Raw genomic sequence first — 15169 nt, forward strand, 5'->3', positions numbered from 1 at the left:
TAACCATGATTAAATATCAATCAAAGTAACTGAAAAAAAAACTGTAAAATTAGAAATGATGAATTCAAAACAAACACATTGAAACCAACTATATAATTATAGATGAAATTAACATCAACCGCGATCACATGACTCTTCTGAACGGCCCAATGGAGGACGAAGACTCAGCGACTAAAGAGACCGATGTGTTGCTGAGCTTTAAAGATAAACCAGCTTAAGTCTAGTTCACACTACATGATTTTAAAACGTCGGGCTGAACAGTGCTGTTCACACTACATGACTTGCTCTCAGTGAAATCAGGAGTGTTCAAGTTGTTTAGCTGTTCACACCACACAACACAACGTGATTGATCCACAACAGGAGGTAACTCACTACACGAGTTGACAATGCACTACATAGAGATACTACCACCATCAGATGATAAGAACAGATCATTTTTGACTCTAATGAGAGCTGTTTCAGTATTATAGTACGGTCTGAATCATGAAAATAATCAAATAAATAACGAGTTGACAACAACTCTGTCACCCAACGATTCTATCTTGTCTACAAACCACGTTTTGTCATAAAAAAAACGTGAAAAACCAGCAATAAAACGTACCATAATCGGCATAAATCGGGCTTAAAATCCTGTAGTGTGAACTTGGCTTTACTGTACTCTAGTAACGGTATCTTGCTGTGAAACATCACTGTTCTGACCAGACACTGTGAAGCTCTCAACAAATCTGAACCAGCACTTACTAACATCTGCTCAATTTTACACCGACTCCATTATATAAAGGTGGAGAAAACCTCAGCTTACATTTACTTGATGTCATTGCTAGTGTTAGACTGACTGAGATCAACTATGAGTCTAATTCAGAAGTGTCACTATAAGCACATCTTTTATAGAAATGATATACCTGAGATCAGGCCGTTTGTCTCCACTCTTAAACTTTAGTGGCTGATCCATAGAGCGGTCACTCTTCACAGACACACAGCTGGACTCTGGGTTTTGTCTCTTCTGCTGGACTGAACTGGAACAGAAAACAGATTCAGTTTAATCCTCTACATTACTGTGTTCATTCATTATGAGAGGAACCATATTAATATAAACACATTCATCCTTCATCTTAAAGCACTTCAAAAAAACTTTATGATCTTATTATTCAATATTTCATGTTAATTTTAAAACAAAAACACATGCAAAAATAGGCAAAAACATATGTTTCTGTAAACTTGTGCAGGGGGGTCAAAAACTGATGTGATGTGACACACTCACTCAATCACACAATTTCTGTGATGTGACACAATATTTAACAGTGTTAGTTGAAAGTACCTGTGTCCTGGAGAGAAATCTCCATCTCTGGATGATTGTGAATCAGCCATGATGAAGATCAGGAGAATCTGATGAGTTTGATCTCCTCCACTGACTCTGATGAACAAACATTCACACACAATATTAAATTATTAAATTAAACGACCTTCATAATTTATCTGAACATATCTGGAGTGTGTGAGAAAAGGGATCGTGTAACTTCGTTAACTCACGCCCATTGGGCCTTTACACACACACACACACACACACACACACACACACACACGTCGGCCGTTGGATTTAGAATTCATGGAAATAACGGACACCGGAAACGCTGAACATGTTCGGGTGAAAGAAAACAAACCCCGACCCGCATCGACAGACTCTGATCCGGTGTTTAAAACGCGTGTGTCTGTGAGCTGTGATTTGGCCTATGAATGTTTCCACATAAGCTAATGAATATTTACACATGGGTGGGTGACGTGACATGGCAATTTTGCTGTCTTCAGTGTCAAACATGTATGAATAAAAAATATATTTGCCAAAAACCTTCTCAATATTGTGCAGAACATTATGCTTTATGGGAACATATTCAAAATTAAAACAGTTCATCACTAATTTGTTTCAGAATTTTCAACCAAACATAACAAAACTCATATGGTGTGACTGTCCGGCACTTGTTTCTCAAATTGAGAACTTGAAACAAACTAAAAAAAATAAATGCAAAAATTCTAAAAAAAATACAGAAAAATAATACAGATGTCTATTTGTGAGCCTACTCTTTTCAAAGTCCAAGCATAATGTTTTGAGTCAGTTCTAATCAAAAAGATTTTGTCACACAAATCAAAATCATATGGTGCGACACTATTTTGGGATATTTGAACGGGCAACTGTTTTGACACCCTTGGGAAGTAGAGGATCTTCTTCAGCAATGTTGTACAGAACTAGCAGTGTATTGCTGCTGTACAACCTGAGGCAAGTCAGCATTTTTATATTTACAATAAATCAGATCTTGTTGGCACTCTGACAAAAGTCCCACTTTCAGATGTCTTTTGGTGTGACACATTTTTTTTATAAAAATGCAAAAGAAATGTTATTATTTTGTCATAATTATATGTAAATCTATGCTGCTTTGTTATAGCTAGCATGTTGTTAGCATGCTAATGTGTAGCTACAAGACTCAATGTTGTGCTAAGTGCAGAAAACATCATATGGTGTGACACTTCATCATATGGTGTGACATGTCTGCCTGTCACGCCATATGATTTGATTGTCACACCATATGATATGAATTGTAATTCCCTGCATATATAACAATAAATAACAAAGTCCAATGTATGTTTTGTCCTTTTAAACATTTATTCAGGTCCATAATCACATAAAATCTGTAATTATGATGTATGAATGTTTCATACTGCATGAAACAACATGGAGACAAAAATTGTTTTGTCTGGCCAAATAGGCGAGACTGCATTTATTATCAAGATCAGGAAGTTGTTCACCAGTGTTGTAGTCGAGACCAGCTCACTCGAGTCAGAGTCGAGACCGAGACCATAGAGTGTCGAGTCCGAGTCGAGTCCGAGTCGAGACCGAGTCCATAGAGAGTTGAGTCTGAGTCGAGAGTCGAGTCTGAATCGAGACCGAAACGAGAGAGGTTGGATAACCTAAGGTTGTGTCTCAAACCAGACTTAAAGATATCTTCAAGAATATGTAAAATATTTGGTGGTAACAATAAAATTAGCACCATACTCAAACAGTAAACCAAATATATACCATGGAATCATGTACACTGTAATTGTAAAAAGGCCACATAGTGGTGTAGGTAATTTTATTATATGATTTACAATTATTACAATCAAAAAGTGCTCTTTCACATGACTTTACTGCATACAAATTCTGTGTGGCTCTTATATGCAAACTGAATTATGGATGATAAAGCAGACATTTTCAATACACAGTTGAGCTAGAGGCTCCACATCACATTTGACCTGGGTCCTGCTACATTTGCGTGCCGTGAACGTTATAGTTATAGTCGTTATAGTCGTTAGAGTCAGTTGCGCACAAGAAAGTCAGCAGTCATTGGACGTTTCAATCAAACAGCATTTTAAAGAAATATTAACATACAGTAATAATCATGACATATTTTGAATGGGACTCGAGTGGACTCGGGGATAAGTCCGAGTCCTAATATGTTCGAGTACGAGACAATTCCGAGTCCATGACAAGACCGAGACCATTAAAATATGGTCTCGAGACCGAGTCCGAGTCTCGAGTCCACAACACTGCTTAACACAACCTCAGCAAGGCAGTCGGTTTGCAACTCTCTCCAAATTTGACTGGCTTATGTACAATGGAGTCTAGATTAACTCATTTGTTTGTGGATCCACTCAGCTACGCTGTATGTTCACGGTTCATATGGTATAGAAAATTGTTTGTTTTACTTATATTAATACATATTGCAGACCAGTTTTGAATTGAAATGAAATTTAATACACAAACATATGTTCATATGGCTCATACAATAATAATAAAAAAATGTTTTTATTGTTAAATATCAAATAAATCAATAAAATTTGATTATTACCTTCCAGCATTTACGAGTGGTTAAATATTCCCTGCCATATGAGTGATCAGTACTCACCAATAAGTAGGATAATACATGGTTTGCATTGACACATGGCGACATTGTCATATGGTGTGACACTATATCATTTGGTGTGACATTCCAAATTGTGAAAATAACATACCTTCATTAATGATAAAACCAGAAAATATTCATGGAATACATAGAAAATAGTATCAGCAAGAGTCAAAAATACTTTTATAATTTTCTAGCAAGGTTTGTCACAATAAATAGAAAATATGTTGAAAGACCGGCGCCATAGGTCTCACATTGAGCAATGTTTTAGAAAATAATACACAAATTTAATTAATTTTCACAAAACTATAATAGATCACAGTTTAGTTATGATAAATTACTTTGATAAAGTGAGTAACTTAAGAAAGGTATAATCCATTTTCAGTTTATATACAATTATTTTCATGTCACACCATATGACGATTGTACGCACTAATTCAACAAATTATCACATAAATTCTGATTCCAATTGAAAATTTTGAAACAACATATGTTTCTATAAAGATGAGAGTTAGTAGAACAAAAGTCAACCATTTTTATGCCTGTTATTTGAAATTTTTGAAAAAACACTTTTTTATGGTATATATGTCACTGACCCACATATAAACTTCTGAAAAATCCCAAAGTTTACGAAACACAAAAGAAACCTTGAAGTGAAAGAAACTCTTAATTTTATATCAAATCAAAATGTCCTCCAGAGATTCATTTTAATATGAGAGTCACACATGAACACTCACCTCGATCAAACTTTTACAAGATACAGGACCTCAAATCCTCCAGATTTAACATCATAAAACGACAATTAAATTAATTCTTAAGCGTTGATAAACACTCGATGCTCTGTTTTTTCCGTGTCGTATTATATTTTTCCAGCTTAAAATGGCGACAGGAGAACTAACTTTCACTTTCTGTATCTTCTTCTTCTTCTTCTTCTTCTCTTTCTATGGCGGTTGGCAACCAGCTTTTTGGTGCATTACCGCCACCATCTGGACTGGAGTGTGGATCAATGGGTCAAACTCATACTCTGCAAACTGGTCTGACTACACTTTTTAAATTCTTTTAATTAACCCTTTAAAAAATAAAACAAAAAATAAAAACAAATTTCACCAGACCCTCTTTCCATTATTTCCTGTAAGTTTAGGGTAATCCCATTCTCACCTAGTTGTGATATCAGCCTTTGCCTATAGCTTGATGGTATTTAGGACAATTCATAATTACATGTTCTACTGTCTCTTGACTATTGCAGTAATCATTTTCCATCAACATGCTTATTCATTATAAATAATGTTTTATTTAACCCTAATCTCATTCTAGACACCACCTCTTCTTCTTGCCTTTTCCTGTATGTATTCCTGCTCTTTCCCACTTTTCCTTGAATTCTATACAAGTATCTCCCAGTCTGTTCATTGTCCCAAAGAAACTGCCATTTTTCATTAATTTTAGTTTTAATTATACTTTTAACTTCAGCTTTGCTGTATTTGATATCTATCTCTGTATAATCCTTCTCTGCTGCTTTCTTCGCACATTTGTCTGCCAACTCATTACCTCCTACACCTATATGAGCTGGCACCCATATAAATGTAGTACTAATACCAGACTTCCGCAGATTGTTAGCTAAATGGATTATTTCAAACACTATATCCTGTCTAGACTCAGAGTGAAGATGCTTGAGACTTAACAATACTGAACTGGAGTCTGACGCAATCACAGCTTGCTTAGGTTTATTGCTCTCTATCCACATCATTTCTGCTGTATATACTGCTAAATCATCATTAATTCTTTTAGCATATTCAATATTTAGTTGAGGGATAACATAAGCAATTCCCATTTTCTTATCTTTCAGTTTTGATGCATCAGTATATAAAATAAGTCCTTCTTTATATTTGCTATCTATGTAATTCTGAGCCCTGTAATGATCCACCCCATTGACTTCCTTTTCCTCCAATAATCCTAAATCAACTGGAACTTCTGACAACAGCCAAGGAGGAACAATTGGAAATAATGAAGCATGATGCACCTGTCATTCTAGGACGATCTGCATGTCAAAAATGGGCATGATTAAAAGACTGTCTGAAACTGAAAAGAGCAGAGACATTCTCCAGGATTGTGGCGATCTATATGAAGGACTAGGCTGTTGACCAGGAGAACACCACATACAAACTGATCCAAATGTCAGAGCAGTTGTGCATGCGCCAAGAAGGAGACCTGTAGCTCTGCGAGAGAAAGTGCTTGAAGAACTACAGAGAATGGAGCAGATGGGGGTCATCGCAAAGCAAACTGAGCCGACTGAATGGGTCGACAGCATTGAACCTGTAGTTACATCCAAGAAAACGCACATTTGTGTGGATCCTAAAGATCTTAAAAAGAGAGCATTATCCAATGCGGACAGCAGAAGATGGTCTCAAGAATGCCGAATGCAAAGTACTTTTCTGTGCAAGACGCGAATCAAGGGTTTGGGCAGATAAAGCTGGATGATGAACGGCAAGAGGAGAGACATTTTGTCCTGGCCAGGTGTGTCGACACACACTGAGATCAGTCTCCAGATGTCTACAAGACTCATCCTGTGACATACATTCTCCAACTCATCTGAAGAACTGTTTCTTGAGGCCGTCTATCCAGATTTCCATCCATAACTGTATTAAAATCACCTCCCCATATAATCTTGGCAGTAGGAAAAGTTGTAATCAGCTGGCTAATTTTATCTTCTACTGTTGTAAATAATAACTTGTTGTCTTTTTTGTTGTTACACGCATAAATGTTTATAATAATTAATTGGGAATGATCTGCATCACCAACCAGTATTACCCATCTCCCACTTGAATCTGATAAATGTTTAAAGTTTCCCTGTAAAATAGCGACCCCTGCTGACCGGTTACTCCCAAATGAAAACCATATATTTTTCCCCCATTGACTCTTCCAAACAGAAATATCCGAATTAGAATCATGAGTCTCCTGTGTAAAATAAAAATCAGCACCTTTGTTTTGAAGAAATAAAAATCAACATTTCCTTTTCAATGGGTCTCTAACAGCTCTGGCATTTACAGAAAAAACAGATACAGACATAAAAACTCAGAAACTGTATGAACTTCTTTACAAAAACTGCAGAGATTCTACTCTAATGTAATCATTAGCTGCTTCAATGTCCCTTATAGACCCCTTTTGCACCGACGTCACAGTTACGTCACGGCACTAGCTGGAGGCAAAACAAGTGAAAACTGGAGGCGGCCAATACAAACCAGCACAGATTCGGCTACATAATAAGGAGCTTAAATTATTGTTACTATTATTAAACGTCATCTTGTTGTGTTTGGTGCAAGAATTGATTTCTTTTATTTCTAGAAAATATTCACATCATTAAAATCGCACTGTAATGTCACTCTTTATATTGTCGTGGTCTCGGCAGAACTGCGGATCGTACACACAAGTCTTGTACAGGACCATCTAAAGATTTATATGCCCTCATTTTCTCTTTACGATGGGTTTCTCTATAAGGTAGGTGTAGAAGTCAGGCCACTCAACCGAGGAAACGTTCGTTAATCCTGTCAGATCGTCCATGCATTGAGTGAGTGTGTAGGCGGCTACGGGTCGGCCAATCGGGGTCATTCTAAAACGCTTACCAAAACCAAAACTCACCCAGAGCTTTACAATGTACCCAGATATTATCCAGAACTGGCCCAAAACAACGCCGTAATCCCCATATGTCAGCCAGACAAAAGCCAAACGGACACCACCTTTAGGCCAGAACTCAGACACATCTTATCCAGAAGCTGCAGAAAACAGACACAACTGGGCCAATATTATACCACAGTCCCCAAAACTGATCCAGAAATTATCCCTGTGTAATACTTCTATATTGTGCAAGGAGTAATAAAAACAGACAGACGGGCGGAAAAGAGGGACATAAAGACAAACATAGACCGAGAGATGGACAGACACGGAAAAGACAGACGCTTTAAAACCCTTTAAAAAAACACCAATACAAAATAAAAATGCGATAAACATACTTTATTTTAAACACAAAAAGGATTTGTTCAGAAATGATCCTGGAGTTCACCTGTGGAGAGAGAAGTGGTTTGAGAAAGTTCATTAGTGGTATTGCCTCATAACAGCAGATACACACAGTCAAAGACGCTCGGCACAGTTACTTCTATTGCTCTCCCTAAACACACACAAAACACTCGTCTTAACCTACACTTCATTATTGTGCCTATTAACCATACATTTAGTCTAAGGAGCCATTTACACCACACCGTTTCCAACTAAAAACGGATCAAGTTTTTGAAACGGTCTCTGTGTAAACAGCAAAAACGCCAATCTCTGAAAATGATGATGTCATGCGTATTGTGTTCAGCTATAGCAGGGATCTCAAACAGTTTTTTAAAAACGAAAGAGGCCGAGAGCTACTCATGTAATACACTACTTAAATCTCTTACATAATCTCATGACTCATTAACAACCATCCAAACATCGAAAACTCGTCTGACCGTGGGAAAACTTCTCCGTTTTAGCCCTGATTCTGATCAAGCAAGAGCTCCCAGCTCAACTGAAGACTCGTGAACAATTTCCCCAACTCTAGTGGTTTGTACCAGTTTGGCATCGGAGGTTTTGGACGGCTGGTTGCGGGGACGTTTTCTCAGGCCCCCACTGGCCCTTGGGTTTGCAGGGGTCTTCATGGAGCAAACCACCTCCACCGCTGCTCTCCGGCGTATCAGGAATCAACACCACAGACTGCCTTTGCTTAGACTAGAGATGAATAGAGTTAGGAGAGTGTGTGTGTGTGTGTGTGCGACCCTGGACCACAAAAACAGTCACAAGCACAGGTACATTTGTGGCAATAGCCAACAATACATTGTATGGGTAAAAATGTATGCCAAAAATCATTAGGATATCAAGTAAAGATCATGTTCATTAAGATATTTAGTACATTTCCTACCGTAAACATATTTTTGTAATTGGATGCAGCACAATCACAAACACAAAAGGAGATTTTCTCAACGTTTAGATTTTTTCCCCAGATTTTCAAATAGTTTTATCTCACCCAAAATATTGTCCCATCATAACATTTAGTCATTTAGCGGACGCTTTTATCCAAAGCGACTTACAACTGAGGACTAAACCAAGCGAGTCATCATGAAGAGCCAAAACAACGCAAGAAGTGCTCAAAATAAAGGTTTTTTATGTTAAGTGCTCACTGAAGAGATGAGTTTTCAGTTGTCTTGAATGCTGTGAGGGATTCTGCATCGGTGGCCGGATCATTCCTCCAGCATGGTATTGTGAATCTGTGGCTCTCTGTGATGGTAACACGAGCCATCAGAGATCATACATCCATGGAAAGCTTATTTATTCAGCTTTCATATGATATATATACACATCTTAATAAAAAAAGACACTTGTGAGTGGTTTTGTGGTCCAGGGTCACGTGTGACAGTTTATATAATACACAACTACCTTACCTGAGAGTTTGAAAGTGTGTTGGTCTGCCTGCTCTTACTTGTTGCTTTCCGAGAGATGCAGTTCGCCGACTTCAGCAGCAACACAACATGGATTGCACATTTACACATCATTCAGAATATTAACATTTCCTTAAAGCCTGACAATTCCATATTTTTAAACAGTTTATTAAATCTTTAGATAATAAGTTTGCATATTTGATGAATCATATTTGATGTATATAGTATGAGAATACGGAGGGAAAAACACCTCAGTTTTAATCAAAGGCCAAAACATGCAGTTTGGTGCAGATGCTGATATTTATGGACAAAAACGAAGATGAAATTATAACGCAACCCAGACAGCAACATTGTGTCGGCCCGGATCCGGCCCACATCTGGTACTCGAAGAATCCACATGTACCAGATGCGGCCCAGATCTGGGTCTACACACACCGTTGGAGTCTGGGAAATGAATCCTATGTTTAGAACAGTATAGCAGATACTTACATAAAAACATCAGCCGTCACTTTATATCTGCCAATAATGTCTTAACACATGTAAATGCTTTGTATTATGATCAAAGCGCTGTCGTTTTAAAACGTAATGCAATAAAATGATCATTGAGAGATGAACAAATAAACTTCCGCAAAAGCCTGATCATATTTGATACTCATGAGTTTTATAAAAAACGATATCTGGATAATCAAGTAAACCCAAGTTGCTTCATTTTCAATTACTGACAATATCAAACTTACGGTTACTTTTACTTTATAAAAATCTCACAGCAAAAAGACTCGCAGATCACGAGCTGATGGTGGACGTTTTACAATTACAATAAAAGGCTTTTTACTTGCTAAAAGTATGAACTATCTAACTATCAATCAGATGACAGGAGGCATGTAGTGGACTGTGTGCAACAGGTTTCTCAGCAAACTTGATCTTGTCAAGGCCTTAGAAATGCGTTTCAAATATGATACAGTCGGCTTTATAGGGTTAAAGCAAGCGCATTCAATTTACCTTTAAAATTCAACAAATTAACTTATCTTATAAAATAAATCACATGTACATATCTCGTTCTGTCGTACCTCAGGTGTGTCCGGGACATGCAGATGAAATCCCGGCCTCTTCTGGACCTGTGGGAACGACAGTTTTGTGATTCACGGAAGGGCAAAGCGGCACTGTGACCATTACATACTGGAAGTTAGGGGTAACTACAACTATTCAAAAACACAGTATTTATTAAAGGAGTAGTTCACTTTAAAAAAAAAAAAAAAAAAAAAAAAAAGCTTTTGCTGATGATTTACTCACCCCCATGTCATCCAAGATGTCCATGTCTTTCTTTCTTCAGTCGAAAAGAAATTAAGGTTTTTGATGAAAACATTCCAGGATTTTCTCCATATAATGGACTTCAATGGGGACCAAACGGTTCAAGGTCCAAAAGACAGTTTCAGTACAAACTGTTCAAAGGGCTTTAAACGACACCAGACGATGAATAAGGGTCTTATATAGGCCCTTCGAGTCATGACTCGAAAAAAGATTTGTTCATTTTTTTAAACTTAAACTTTAAAAAATAAATAAATGAGCGATCGTTTCGCTTGATAAGACCCTTATTCATCGTCTGGTGTCGTTTAAAGCCCTTTGAACAGTTTGCACTGAAACTGTCTTTTGGACCTTGAACCGTTTGGTCCCCATTGAAGTCCATTATATGGAGAAAATCCTGGAATGTTTTCATTAAAAACCTTCATTTCTTTTCGACTGAAGAAAGAAAGACATGGACATCTTGGATGACATGGGGGTGAGTAAATTATCAGCAAAAGCTTTTTTTTTTAATGTAGTTGTTAAATAATAGAAAACAATTGTTTAACAGTTTAAAGCATTAATTAAACAGTTTAACTAAATGTTTTTCGATTTGTCCATTTATGAACGGATTTATTTCCATTTTTATGTCTGGACTATTAATTTGATCAACGACTCCTTTTATTTTTAAGCGTCACTCCTAGTGCTCCATACTCACCTCCATGATGGGTCCCAAAACCTCTCCTCTGTCCGAAGACTGAGCTTTCAGGAGTTCATCCTCCAGAACGGAGATCTTTCCCTGAAGGATCTGCACTTGCTCACTCAGACACTCCTGAACGAGGAGAACAGGAGAAAGAGAACAATACAGATTAATACACACCAGTCAGACACATCTAATTCTCCTTGTAGGTTGCCCACCGTCTCGTCTAGCTCTCTGCGGAGATCATCTTCAGACTGTTTGGCCCTCAACTCTTGATCTTTCATCTCCTCTTGAAGAGAAATGACTTGAGCATCTCTCTCAGAGGCAAGAGTGGAGACCTGTGTGATTTTAGCTTGAAGTTCACTCACTGTTCTCTCAAGTTCCTCACGCTTGGCAGTCTCAAGCTCCTGAGCCTTTTCTCTAAGGCTTTCTTGTTGGTGAAGCTCATTTTGAAGCAAGAGAAGCTCAGCATCTTTCTGTGAAGCTGTAGTTTTCACGACAGCCAGCTGGTTCAGAACATAGGTCAGGGTTTCCAGCGCCCCGTTGTGTTTGGTCTCTAGATCAGATATCTCCTGTTGTTTCAGCACTTCATCTTCCCTGTAACGGCAGATCTGCTCTTTAAGAGAGGTGACCTCTGCTGACAGAACCAGCACTTCCTCTTGTTTTTCTGATGCGGCTGAAGAAGCCGAGTGAAGCTCTTGCTGAAGTTTTTGAACCGTCTCCTCGTGGTCTTTGCGATTTGATTTGATCAATTGGTTTATTTCAATATTTTGTTCCTTCACAAGCTTCAGCTCGCGCTCAACAGAGTCGGACTCGTTCCTCAGATTTCTGATTTCTTCATCTTTTAGGGAAATCTGCTCAGACAGTTCCAGAATGCGAGTTTGGAGGCTTTTGATTTTAGTCAAAGCCTGACTAACCTGGTCCTCTCCATCAGTTTTCTCCTGTCGGAGAACATTTATCTGCCCCTGGAGGTCTCCAATGGCCTGCAGATGCTCATCAAGCTCCTGCTGCAATGTGTGTGCCTCCTTTCTCAAAGAAACATGATCTGCTTCAACTTTTTGATGCTCTTCCAGCTTCTTCTCATGTTCCTGAACTGTGTTCTTGGCGCTCTGCAACTCAATAATCAGGGCATTCAGGACGTCCTGCTGTGATGCTCTCTCCACTTCCAAACCCTGGATCTCAGCATGCGGAGCAGGACCCATCTCGTCTAAAGAGACAACCTTCTCCTCCAGTCTTCTGGTTTCCTTTGAAGTTGAGGCTTTGTTGTCTGAGGAGAGAGCCTCTTTTGCAGTCTTCTCAAGACGGGAAACAATGTCCTGAAGCTCAGCAAATTTAAGAGTCATATCTGCCACCAACTGTTTAAGCTTTTCCCACTGAGAAAAACAAAAAGATTAAAAATGTTAGTCGACATCGGTCAAGTCTATGAAGATGTTTAGAGCTCAGTAGGACCCAAGTTGTTTCTTACAATATTTTCCTTTTAACGGTCAATGCATGTACTGAAAGAACATGAAATGAGCTTTAGACTCTGATTAACCCTGATTATTTTAGATTAAAAATAATGTTGTGTATCATCATCAATCAATCAATCAATCAACTTTTATTTATAAAGCACAATAAAAACAACAGTAGTTGAACATTGTGCTGTACAGAAGAAATAAAATATCGTAAAAAAAAAAAAAAAGCAAGACTGACCGCAAAACTAATGAGAAAAAGGGGGGGGGGGGTGTTTACATCGAAACCACCAATTTGACCATTCAACATTAAATCAAGGACACTTGTAGGCCAGTGAAAACAGGTAGGTTTTTAACTTCGATTTAAAAACAGACTCAGTGGATATTAATCTTAAAGATACAGGAAGACTATTCCATAGTTTTGGATCATGATACATAATTAGATATCAATCTGCATAGCATGCTAATATTTAGTAGCTCCTTTGAAGGCATCTTGACTAAAACAGCTAAATATTTAGCAAAGCCCACACAAAAGACCTGAACCGGAAGCCATGCAATCTGTTTGCAAGTTTGTTTAACATAACATTTGACATACTGGCCAAATTATAAGAATCTTTCTAGTGATGCACCGATATGAACATTTTGGCCGATACGATAATTCTTTATATTTGAAAGCCAATAACCGATATATCGGCCGATAAACTTAAATCCAAATTTTTATCTAATTTTGAGAGCCTGATTACAAAAACAAGAGTCTCACAATTAAATCCATGTCCCAAGCGCACAATTATAATGATGTTCTCAAATGTTGTCCCGAACCAGATTTTCATTTTTTGAAGAGATTTCAATCATATTTCAAGAATTTCAAAAACATAAACAGTTCTCAACAAGTTTCTCAGCTGAAGGGAATAATAAATGATTTATCGGCTTTAATAAATCGGCCACATTTTCTTACCAGGCCGATAACGAGAACAATAAAAATGAACATATATCGGCCGATACCGATATGCTGGCCGATATATCGTGCATCCCTAAATCTTTCCATCAGAAACCAAAATATAACCCTGTGTAAACATTATTATGACAGAATATCTCACCTCCATGATGGGTCCCAAAACCTCTCCTCTGTCCGGAGACTGAGCTTTCAGGAGTTCACCCTCCAGAACGGAGATCTTTCCCTGAAGGATCTGCACTTGCTCACTCAGACACTCCTGAACGAGGAGAACAGGAGAAAGAAAACAATACAGGTTACTTTTCAATTTATTTAGTATTTCTTATTTCTAGTGCTTGAAGGTTTTCAGGTAGGCCTTTTTCACTTGTGCCTTTGTTCTATCGTAGATCGTTTTCCAGTATGCTTGTAATTACTACCGTTTACTTTTTAGTAAGCTTGAAAGTTTTTTTATTTATAGGAAAGTATTAGTTTAAATGATTAGGAATTAGGAAATTTAAAATAATAAAAACCTAATTTAAAGCAAAAATAATTATAGTGCATGATTGTGATGGTGAAATAAAATGACTCATCACGATCTACGATTTCGGTCCTGTCGGCCACCCCGAAGCGTTTTTGACGATCGGAGCACAAATGGACGATGATAAATACAGGTGTAAACGGGGTCTGAAATGTTTTGAGCTCGTCCCCTTTCCAGCACTTCCAGAGATGGTTGAAAACACCTTCGTTTTGCAGCGGATTGCTTTCGTAGTGTAAACGCTCATGTGGTGGAAGGTGTTCAAACAGCCACAAAAGGCCGTCTACTGACCTGACTCGTAAACATTACAGGAAGAGTGCAAGCCGACGAGGCTGGAGACACAAAAACCGTATCGAGCACAATGTTCTCTCCCCACAAACACACAAAGGCGTTTGGCGAAATCTTGCGTCTATCAGAGCAGAAACTAAAGCTGATGCTCTCTATATGTTTCTCCGTTGTCTCCGGTGGCGTGTATAATATAATATTAGGGCTGTGAAACGATTAATCACATCCAAAAATAAAAGTTTGTGTTTACATAATACATGTGTATAGTTATTTTGTATATATAAATACACACGTGCATGTACATTTAAGAAATATTTGCATGTATAGCCTACTTCATACAAAATTGTTACATCCCTTACAGATACACTGGATAAATTAAACTCGATCTCTTTTGATACAAAACTAGTTTAGGCACACACACTTGAAAACAGCACTTGTAACATTAAAGACGAAACTCCAAATGTTAAATATGTTGGGTATTATAAAACGTTTTACCTCCTTAAATGTGAAGCGAACTTCAGACACGGGCAGACAGACAGATCAGATACAGGTTGGTGTGTCCCTGATGTTTATAGAATGCCAGAAAAAAATAATTTTGAAATAA

General features: G+C 37.8%; 2 protein-coding genes across 5 annotated transcripts in view; both read right to left on the bottom strand.

Moving 5' to 3' along the window:
• The window catches only part of LOC120487551 (NACHT, LRR and PYD domains-containing protein 3), a 44303-nt gene extending 39464 nt beyond the window's left edge, over positions 1–4839 (bottom strand). For 3 of the 4 annotated variants that reach the window (XM_089130779.1, XM_089130781.1, XM_089130780.1), the window contains exons 1-3: positions 4673–4838; positions 1319–1414; positions 903–1016 (exon numbers count right to left, since the gene is read on the bottom strand). In XM_089130779.1, coding sequence (XP_088986905.1) covers positions 903–1016; positions 1319–1368 — 164 coding nt within the window. In that variant the 5' untranslated portion in view covers positions 1369–1414; positions 4673–4838. Of the gene's footprint in view, positions 1–902; positions 1017–1318; positions 1415–4672 lie in introns of all 4 variants that reach the window. The other variant, XM_089130778.1, reaches the window with a different exon arrangement.
• A 3086-nt stretch (positions 4840–7925) lies between these two features.
• LOC120479121 (uncharacterized) lies at positions 7926–15169 on the bottom strand. The gene is made up of 8 exons (XM_089130782.1): positions 15061–15169; positions 13912–14025; positions 11582–12736; positions 11382–11495; positions 10453–10500; positions 9389–9457; positions 8522–8678; positions 7926–7989 (listed from the first exon to the last, which is right to left on the bottom strand). The coding sequence occupies exons 2-8, from the start codon at positions 13915–13917 to the stop codon at positions 7967–7969; spliced, it is 1572 nt and encodes a 523-aa protein (XP_088986908.1). The 5' UTR covers positions 13918–14025; positions 15061–15169; the 3' UTR covers positions 7926–7966.

This window comes from Pimephales promelas, chromosome 5 (assembly GCF_988280905.1).
Source record: "Pimephales promelas chromosome 5, fPimPro1.hap1.1, whole genome shotgun sequence".
NCBI lineage: Eukaryota > Metazoa > Chordata > Actinopteri > Cypriniformes > Leuciscidae > Pimephales > Pimephales promelas.